The sequence below is a fragment of the Orbicella faveolata genome, unplaced genomic scaffold, assembly GCF_042242905.1.
Source record: "Orbicella faveolata isolate gen_17 unplaced genomic scaffold, um_ofav_v1 contig_35, whole genome shotgun sequence".
NCBI classification, from domain to species: Eukaryota; Metazoa; Cnidaria; class Anthozoa; order Scleractinia; family Merulinidae; genus Orbicella; species Orbicella faveolata.
In genome coordinates, this window is record NW_028301564.1 from 1,500,555 (window position 1) to 1,510,696 (window position 10,142).

General features: G+C 37.6%; 2 protein-coding genes across 2 annotated transcripts; both read right to left on the reverse strand.

Annotated features, from left to right (window-relative positions):
* Positions 1 to 1,821: 1,821 nt before the first annotated feature.
* LOC149102543 (beta-1,3-galactosyltransferase 5-like) lies at positions 1,822 to 6,112 on the reverse strand. The gene has a single exon (XM_089272737.1). It carries the CDS (start codon positions 3,471 to 3,473, stop codon positions 2,334 to 2,336), a length of 1,140 nt encoding a protein of 379 aa, XP_089128863.1. The 5' UTR covers positions 3,474 to 6,112; the 3' UTR covers positions 1,822 to 2,333.
* A 1,375-nt stretch (positions 6,113 to 7,487) lies between these two features.
* On the reverse strand, positions 7,488 to 10,135 carry LOC149102544 (beta-1,3-galactosyltransferase 5-like). Its single transcript, XM_089272736.1, has one exon. The coding sequence runs from the start codon at positions 10,002 to 10,004 to the stop codon at positions 8,865 to 8,867; it is 1,140 nt and encodes a 379-aa protein (XP_089128862.1). The 5' UTR covers positions 10,005 to 10,135; the 3' UTR covers positions 7,488 to 8,864.
* Positions 10,136 to 10,142: the final 7 nt, after the last annotated feature.

A 10,142-nucleotide genomic window follows, 5' to 3' on the forward strand; every position in this document is an offset into this window, starting at 1 on the left:
AGGGTAACCTCAAGACAAAGAGCTGAAAATTCAAACCAAGAGCTGAGATCAACACTAAGTGTTGACAGGATTGATGACCAAAACGTTTTACAGTCACATTTGGAAAGCTACACTGTAAGCACCTGGGTTTCTAGTGCATGCAAAAACATACTTAAGATGCCTTTGAGAGGAGAGAGAGTTGTGTTGCACATTAATCAAGTTTACAGTGCAAACACAGTATGAAAGGATGTGAGGGCCAGAGTTTGTGGGCTTAAAAACATTAAAAACGATTAGAGCAACAATGTTCAAGGTTACAGATTATGTTTCATTTTGTACTGACAAAGGTAGGCAAGCTCTAGAAGTCTTTCATTTTTTGCTAGATATGGTGCAAACTTTTTATGCATTAATTAATCCAATCAAAATTTGAGTATCAAATTCAATATTGTTCTGAACTTTCAGCTCTTAACCTGAAATGAGTGGCTAATAGTTACTCTGAACAAACAGAATGAACTGATTAGATAACTTCATGTAGACATGCAAACAAATTCCTCCTAAGGCTAATAACCTAAATGAGTAATAAAACTCAATTTTCAATATTTACCTTTGGAAGGAATATGGTTAGTACAGTGGAACCTCGATTTAACGAGCCTCTATATAACGAGGTCCTCAGTATAACGAATGATTTTCATGGCCCCAGTAATAGTAGACTATACAGAAAAGAACCTTGATACAAAACCCTCTTATAGTGAACATACTTTGCCAATTCCTTGGCACTTCATTATATCAGAGTTTCACTGTAGTTTGACATTACTATAGCAAATTGTCTTGAAATTTGTAGTGGTCATCAATGAAACAGGGTTTACATGTACCTTAATATAATGTATATATAAAATAACAGATGACGAAGTGATGAAATGTAGATTTGACTTGACATTTTATTACTATTTAGTTTTGTACTACACAACTTGTGTGCAGTACTCATCAGATAAAAATTGCCAAATGGGAATTTACATCATTACACTGATTTGAAATACACAAGCGACCATTGGAAATGTGATAGCTACAATAAGCGAATGCTTTTACAAAACAAAGGAAAGCTGGAAATTAGGAATAAACTCTGTTATTATTGAAATACAAGAGAAGATTTAAAATTTAAAGTTTAAAATTTAACATTTTTCAGGAGGAATTTGTTTGCATGTCTACATGAAGTTATCTAATAAGTTCATTCTGTTTGTTCAGAGAGGCTAACTCAGGTTTACAAATAACAAAGTACTTCTCCCAGAGGCGTAGGTTACATCGATTTCAAGCGGGGTTACATGGGGCAGCCTCCAAGTGACTTTGACAATAAATCAAAGTTCTAAGTCACTTGAAAGATTTTAAAGCAAGCTGCCCCATATAACCCCACTTCAAATCAATGTAACCTATGCCTCTGGGAGAAGTACCTTTGTAAACCTGAGTTAGCCTCTCTGAATAAATGGGATGAACTGAGAACTTCATGTAGACATGGAAACAAATTCGTCCGGAAAAATGCTAAATTTTAACTTTTAAAGCTTCTGTTGTTACACAATAGTAACAGTGTTTATCTATAATTTCCAATTTTCTTTTTTTTTTGTAAAAGCGTTCACTTATTGTAGCTATCATATTTGCAACGGTTGCATGTGTATTTCAAATCAGTGTAATGATGTAAATTCGCATTTGGCAATTTTATCTCATGAGTGCTGCACACAAGCTGTGTACGACGAAACTAAATAGTAATAAAATGTCAAGTCAGATCTACACTTGCTCAGTTCGTCATCTGTTATAATCACGCTCTAGTTTACTACTGAGCACTCTGAAAAGAGATATGCAAATCACCTTGTTTATATATAAAATATATAGAGACTGACTAGTGAAATAAAAGGGACCACTACAGATTTTGGTTCAGTACTTGTCTTTTCTTGTTCGTTTAGGCATACAACAACCTCACGGGCAATTTGTCGGGCGTTTTGATTATAAGCGCATTTGAAGCCCATTTCTGCCGCAGGGGGAAAGTATAATTGCTTCCTTCGAACATAAATCGACTTAGAAAAACTCGCTATATTTACATACTGATTCAGAAAGTAAACAAAATGAGAGAGGCAAACATCAGCTGCTGAAGTGATCCAGTTTTAAACGAGCTAAGGGTTTAAGGGCCTCAGTTTGATGCCACACTTTGTTAACCATGTTTGAGAGCGTTGTGTCAAAGTCTGCCACTAATTATTTTCCGTTTGCTTCACCCAAACACGAGGTTTTCCATCAAATTCGCCGGCCAGGCCCAATTGAGACGATACTAGGAGCTGAAATTCGGGTGATTAAGCGTCTCTGACTGCCGGTATTCATAGTTGACCGGAGGTATTACTATATAGTTGTTTGTTTTCCTCAGTTTTCATACTCTTGGATTTTTTAATTTCATCTTCCAGTCTTTCTTTCATCGCTTGATTAAACAATTCCTCGATGCAATTTATCGAGGCTTGATGATAAGCAATAGTATCCGAGAAATATTTGCATGGCCCATACTGCCAAGGACGAAATCCTTGATGGTGTCGCACATCTGTCACTCCCAGCCTTTCCACTAATGTACCTATGTACACGTCTTCAAGCTTCAAAGGTTTCTTGGCATCAAACATTTGCACCATTTTCAGGACAAGGTCTGACGATAGCACGTAGCCTACGCCGCCACAAAAGGCAGGATATCTGGTTTTATTGTACTCTTCCACGGACACTCCATACTTTCCTTGCCGAAGAGGTACCACACTCCGCCTCACGAATCCGAGATACAGCTTAGTTTTAGGTGTGTCGGGATTTCCTAGATAGTCCATTAGTCTGTAAGGATTGACAAAGACATCGTCGTCTGTTTTCATTACAAACTGAAAGTCGCAATATATTGCCGCCCATTCCAGACCCATTTGTATCTTCAGTGTTAGATTTTGATAAGTGTCTCTCTCTGCTCCTCTTGCTAAGTCATTGTACATCAAGTTTTCAGCTTTTAAATATTCCTCCTGTGTACTGTCTTTCGCTTGACCGACAAGAAACATTGTTTTCCATCTTATGTTTATTGATGGATCGCTTGCCCATGTTTTCCGAATAACTTTCCTTCTATCAATATTGTCTGGAGCAGTTGCAACCAAAATCAGAAGGAATAATGTTTGTGTGCATCGTGTACGGGATATTAAATAGGTTCGGTGTGGAAGAGTGACTTCTTTAGCTGTTGAGAATGGAACTTTTGCTGCCGGGCTAAATGACTCTTTGTTGATGGTGAGCGCAACTTCCTTTACAGCCGCCGGGCTAAACGACTGTTTGTTGATGGCGAGGGCAACGTTCTGTGGAGCATCTTGCGGTGTACCAGGTGAAATGCCGCGATGATACAAGTCGCTTTTCTGCAAAAAGGAAATGATGACTGACACGGTGACAACGACGGAAATCAGCAATGCAATGAAAAGCCTTGAGTTTCGTACATGTGTCACCCGCGACAGCATTCTGATTTGCTATAACGTTTTGTAATAGATTACAAAGTTATATTTCAGCTTGAATTTCGCTGCTTTAAGGATCGGTTTGTCGCGAGCGCCTGGTTTTGAAGGTTCGCCACTGCGCGAAAAGCCAAATATTCGGGCCCGAATTCGCTCGAATACGGATCGGCGCACGCCGCGTATGCCACAATGTTCTGACGTATTCGATTACCACAACAACAGCAACAACAACAACAACAACAATTTATTGGTATTCCCATATAGATGGTGTTACCTAAATGCAGAATCGCTAAATAAAAATTCAAAAAACGAAACAAATTACAACAGCAACCAGGAAGAAAAATAAAAATAGTTAATTACAAGATTCTTCATTTTAAGTTCTAGGGTTACAAAGTTCTCTTATTTGTAGTGCTTCATATGTAAAGTAACCTAGTTTTTTACAAATAAAAGTATCAGCATTGTTAAATAGAAATATTGTTTTCTCTGTGTTATTAAAGGAATCAAATTTTGGATATTTCTTGATGATGTCATCTGTGACTTGTTGTCTAATATTATTGTATCGGTCACAATGAAATAAGAAATGCATTTCATTCTCAATTTGGTTAGAACAGCAGTACTGACAAATTCTAAGAGTTTCAGGTAATTTAGGAGTACAGTGTCGCCCAGATTCAATTCTAAGATTATGATTACCAGATCGGAGTTTTGCCAAAGCTTGTCTATGTTTGAGGTTCTTTACTTGTTCTAGGTACTCAGATCTGCTTACATCTCTTTTAAAACTTGAGTAGAAATTCAACTTTCTGTTACGGCTGACTCGAAATACACCTGGAATATTCTAGAGGAATCCGGCCTGTTTTTCCGTATTCAAATTTAACACTCGTGAATGACTCGAAGTGTTCGATAAATCATACGGGCCACGTTTTGGTAGATTAATGTTGCATTAGATGTTCTTCGAAGATATAGCGATCATTTATGACTCGAACACTCTCAGTTGTTCGAGAGTTTGCGACTGGAACACGCGATGCACGACGCCACTTCTGACGTGAATGTCTTCGAATACTAATAAATACGTCAAGTATGCTCTAATTTTCGAGAATCGCACGCTGTGAATATGAAAGTTATGTCACATTTTTCACAGCCAAAGATGTATTGCGTCGTCAAGAACGGGTTTTATGCAGGTAATATACGCTACCGCGTAGTTCATTCAGACAACACGCTAGTGTTCCGAAGCGTCCGACTGGAACACGAGCTCGAGACTCATGCAAGTATGAAACGTGTTCATGTTTGAATACTGAGGCATACGTGAGGTTTTAAGGTATTCTAAACGACACACTTTATTATGAAAAAGCAGAAGTTCGGAACCATCTGAGAAGCAGTCTAAAAAAACACTTACATTTTGTATGCAAACTTTAGAACTAGATGCTGCTATGTTACGAAAGAGAATTAGGGATGAATTATTGAATTGCTGCTTTGCATATTTAGAGCGGTTTTCAGTTGAGTGTAATTAGACAATTAACTTTGGTTTTGGTTTTGGTTTTGGTTTTACTACAGTTCGAGATTAGCTGAGAAGTCTGATCGGTAAGTAATTGGTTTTGGTTTTGGTTTTGGTTTTGGTTTTGGTTTTACGACACTCAATTGAAAACCACTCTAACATCATTATTATTTGGTTCAACAATTGGAACCCTCTTAACATTACCATAAACCTTTAGAGGTGTCTCACACAAAAGGGATGTAGTGCATCCGATTTAATCTGTAGACATTGTATATAAACCCCATACCAAATTAAAACTTATAGAGCTGGCTATCAAACTATACCAAGGACTTTCAAATAAAATGAATTGCCAAATTTTTCTAGACATTTTAGTGCTGGCGTCCAAATTGTTATTATTATTATTATTATTATTATTATTATTATTATTATTATTATTATCACATTTTGAAAGCTACATGTACAAGTCAAAGTGAACTTTGTTTCTTGTTAATTTAATTTGTTTCTCAGTTTCTGGACACAAAACTCTAAAAAAATTGCCTGTGTGTTGCCATATTCAATCGCAGTAAAAAGTTACAGAACATTTCCAAAACAGGATTAAAGAATGGTGGAGTGATCATTCAAAAATCACTCTCAGAGAAAAAATATTTCAAAATAAAAATTAACAGACATGGATGATAAACTAGCTACTGTCCAAAATTTGAGGCAGACTCACTTTGACTTAGCTTTCAAAAAGTGATTTAGATGCTCGCACAGAGAAACCCTGAAAAATTCGATAACTCATTTTATTTCCAAATCCTTGGTATACATGTACGTGTAGATTGATAGCCAGCTTTATTGGCTTTAATTAGACATGCTAAATGGCGTGGGTGCAAGACACTCTGAAAGATATAGGGTAACCTCAAGACAAAGAGCTGAAAATTCAAACCAAGACCTGAGATCAACACTAAGTGTTGACAGGATTGTATGCAAGATTGCTACCTTCATGGATATGGTTGCATAATAATGCAATTGAATGTTAGTTCTCATGCAAATTGTGTTATTGAAAGTCTTTTGTTGAAAACTGAATGTCGTAAAGTGTAAATGATTGTCGTTTCGTGACAACGAATTTTTTTTCGACCAAAATGAAAATACATTTACAGTCAATGAATGTCAAATGAAGGTATTGTTTTTCTTTTGATGGTTTTGAATGTTAATGCATATGTAAATGTTTTTCTTAAACGTTCCTTACGCGCGAATGAAGGTCATATTGGTGTTAATAATAATAATAATAATAATAGACTTGTATAGCGCTAGAACTAGGCAAACATACTCAAAAGGGCTTGACATTAAGTTAAAATAAATGAATAAATGGAAATCACTAAACTTTAAAACTATTACAACAACTATGCTAAACTTTAAAACTATTTCCACAAGTCAAAAGCTTTCTTAAAAAGAAATGTTTTCAGTTGCTTTTTGAAAATGGCGAGGCTGCTACTTGTTCTTATAGTTAATGGCAGCGAGTTCCATAAAACAGGTGCAGCATGAGCAAAGGCCCGATCCCCAAGTGTAGAGCAGTTGACTTTTGGAACAACCAGAAGAGATTTTGCAGACGAACGAAGAGCGTAATTAGTAGCTGGTTTCAGGGATAAAAGATCATTTATGTAGGAAGGACTTTGGTTGTGTAGTGCCTTGTAAACAAGAAGAAGCAATTTAAACTGAACTCTAAACGATACTGGGAGCCAATGTAAGTCGATAAGAGCGGGTGTGATATGATCAAATTTCGCAATCCGAAAAATCACTCTAGCCGCGGCATTCTGAACTTTCTGTAAACGATCAATCTGGTATTTAGGTAGACCAAATAGAAGTGCATTGCAGTAATCAAGGTGCGAAGATACAAAGGCGTGGATCAGTGTCTTTGTGGATTGCGCGGTAAGGAATTTTCTGATCTGTCTTATGTTGTATAGTCCGCGAAAAGCCTTGCTACAAATCTTGCCAATGTGAACATTCATTCGCATATGAGCATCGAACCAGGCCCCAAGGTTCCGGACGCTTTCTAACGGTTTAATGACAGTGTCGCCAATGAAAATAGAATCAATAGATGTTTTTTCAAGTTGTTGACGGGAGCCAATAATTAGAAATTCAGTTTTCGCGTCATTGATCATTAGACGATTAACAATAAACCAAGAGCGGACATCAGCGATGCACTTTTCAATGACAGAGACAGCGTTAAATTCCGAATGGCTAGAACAAGGTCGGAAGGAAAGGTAAATCTGGGTGTCGTCAGCATAAACATGGACGGAAGGGAGGTGCTGTGAAATAATGTTAAAGAGACGGGACACGTAGAGAGTAAATAAAATAGGGCCCATACAACTGCCCTGTTATAGTGAACATACTTTGCCAATTCCTTGGCACTTCATTATATCAAAGTTTCACTGTAGTTTGACATTACAATAACAAATTGTCTTGAAATTTGTAGTGGTCATCAATGAAACAGGGTTTACATGTACCTTAATATAATGTAGATATAAAATAACAGATGACGAACTGATGAAATGTAGATTTGACTTGACATTTTATTACTATTTAGTTTTGTACTACACAACTTGTGTACAGTACTCATCAGATAAAAATTGCCAAATGGGAATTTACATCATTACACTAATTTGAAATACACAAGCGACCATTGGAAATGTGATAGCTACAATAAGCGAATGCTTTTACAAAACAAAGGAAAGCTGGAATATAGGAATAAACTCTGTTATTATTGAAATACAAGAGAAGATTTAAAATTTAAAGTTTAAAATTTAACATTTTTCAGGAGGAATTTGTTTGCATGTCTACATGAAGTTATCTAATAAGTTCATTCTGTTTGTTCAGAGAGGCTAACTCAGGTTTACAAATAATAAAGTACTTCTCCCAGAGGCGTAGGTTACATCGATTTGAAGCGGGTTACATGGGGCAGCCTCCAAGTGACTTTGACAATAAATCAAAGTTCAAAGTTACTTGAAAGATTTTAAAGCAAGCTGCCCCATATAACCCCACTTCAAATCAATGTAACCTATGCCTCTGGGAGAAGTACCTTTGTAAACCTGAGTTAGCCTCTCCGAATAAATGGAATGAACTGATAACTTCATGTAGACATGCAAACAAATTCTTCCTGAAAAATGCTAAATTTTAACTTTTAAAGCTTCTGTTGTTACACAATAGTAACAGTGTTTATCTATAATTTCCAATTTGCCTTGTTTTTGTAAAAGCGTTCATGATGTAAATTCGCATTTGGCAATTTTATCTCATGAGTGCTACACACAAGCTGTGTACTACGAAACTAAATAATAAAATGTCAAGTCAGATCTACAGTTGCTCAGTTCGTCATCTGTTATAATCACGCTCTAGTTTACTACTGAGCACTCGAAAAACAGATATGCAAATCACCTTGTTTATATATAAAATATATAGAGACTGACTAGTGAAATAAAAGGGACCACTACAGATTTTTGTTCAGTACTTGTCTTTTCTTGTTCGTTTAGGCATACAACAACCTCACGGGCAATTTGTCGGGCGTTTTGATTATAAGCGCATTTGAAGCCCATTTCTGCCGCAGGGGGAAAGTATAATTGCTCCCTTCGAACATAAATCGACTTAGGAAAACTCGCTATATTTACATACTGATTCAGAAGGTAAAAAAATGAGAGAGGCAAACATTAGCTGCTGAAGTGATCGAGTTTTAAACGAGACTAAGGGTTTAAGGACCTCAGTTTGATGCAACACTTTGTTAACCATGTTTGAGAGCGTTGTGTCAAAGTCTGCCACCAATTATTTTCCGTTTGCTTCACCCAAATACGAGGTTTTCCATCAAATTCGCCGGCCAGGCCCAATTGAGACGATACTAGGAGCTGAAATTCGGGTGATTAAGCGTCTCTGACTGCCTATATTCATAGTTGACCGGAGATATTACTATATAGTTGTTTGTTTTCCTCAGTCTTCATACTCTTGGATTTTTTAATTTCATCTTCCAGTCTTTCTTTCATCGCTTGATTAAACATTTCCTCGATGCAATTTATCGAGGCTTGATGATAAGCGATAGTGTCCGAGAAATATTTGCATGGCCCATACTGCCAAGGACGAAATCCTTGATGGTGTCGCACATCTGTCACTCCCAGCCTTTCCACTAATGTACCTATGTACACGTCTTCAAGCTTCAAAGGTTTCTTGGCATCAAACATTTGCACCATTTTCAGGACAAGGTCTGACGATAGCACGTAGCCTACGCCGCCACAAAAGGCAGGATATCTGGCTTTATTGTACTCTTCCACGGACACTCCATACTTTCCTTGCCGAAGAGGTACCACACTCCGCCTCACGAATCCGAGATACAGCTTAGTTTTAGGTGTGTCGGGATTTCCTAGATAGTCCATTAGTCTGTAAGGATTGACAAAGACATCGTCGTCTGTTTTCATTACAAACTGAAAGTCGCAATATTTTGCCGCCCATTCCAGACCCATTTGTATCTTCAGTGTTAGATTTTGATAAGTGTCTCTCTCTGCTCCTCTTGCTAAGTCATTGTACATCAAGTTTTCAGCTTTTAAATATTCCTCCTGTGTACTGTCTTTCGCTTGACCGACAAGAAACATTGTTTTCCATCTTATGTTTATTGATGGATCGCTTGCCCATGTTTTCCGAATAACTTTCCTTCTATCAATATTGTCTGGAGCAGTTGCAACCAAAATCAGAAGGAATAATGTTTGGGTGCATCGTGTACGGGATATTAAATAGGTTCGGTGTGGAAGAGTGACTTCTTTAGCTGTTGAGAATGGAACTTTTGCAGCCGGGCTAAATGACTCTTTGTTGATGGTGAGCGCAACTTCCTTTACAGCCGCCGGGCTAAACGACTGTTTGTTGATGGCGAGGGCAACGTTCTGTGGAGCATCTTGCGGTGTACCAGGTGAAATGCCGCGATGATACAAGTCGCTTTTCTGCAAAAAGGAAATGATGACTGACACGGTGACAACGACGGAAATCAGCAATGCAATGAAAAGCCTTGAGTTTCGTACATGTGTCACCCGCGACAGCATTCTGACTTGCTATAACGTTTTGTAATAGATTACAAAGTTATCTTTCAGCTTGAATTTCGCTGCTTTAAGGATCGTTTTGTCGCGAGCGCCTGGTTTTGAAGGTTCGCCACTGCGCGAAAAGCCAAATATTCGGGCCCG

Excerpts from the sequence above, each read along its gene's own strand:
- LOC149102544 (XM_089272736.1), bottom strand. The coding sequence starts at position 10,004 with ATGCTGTCGCGGGTGACACATGTACGAAACTCAAGGCTTTTCATTGCA.
- LOC149102543 (XM_089272737.1), bottom strand. The coding sequence starts at position 3,473 with ATGCTGTCGCGGGTGACACATGTACGAAACTCAAGGCTTTTCATTGCA.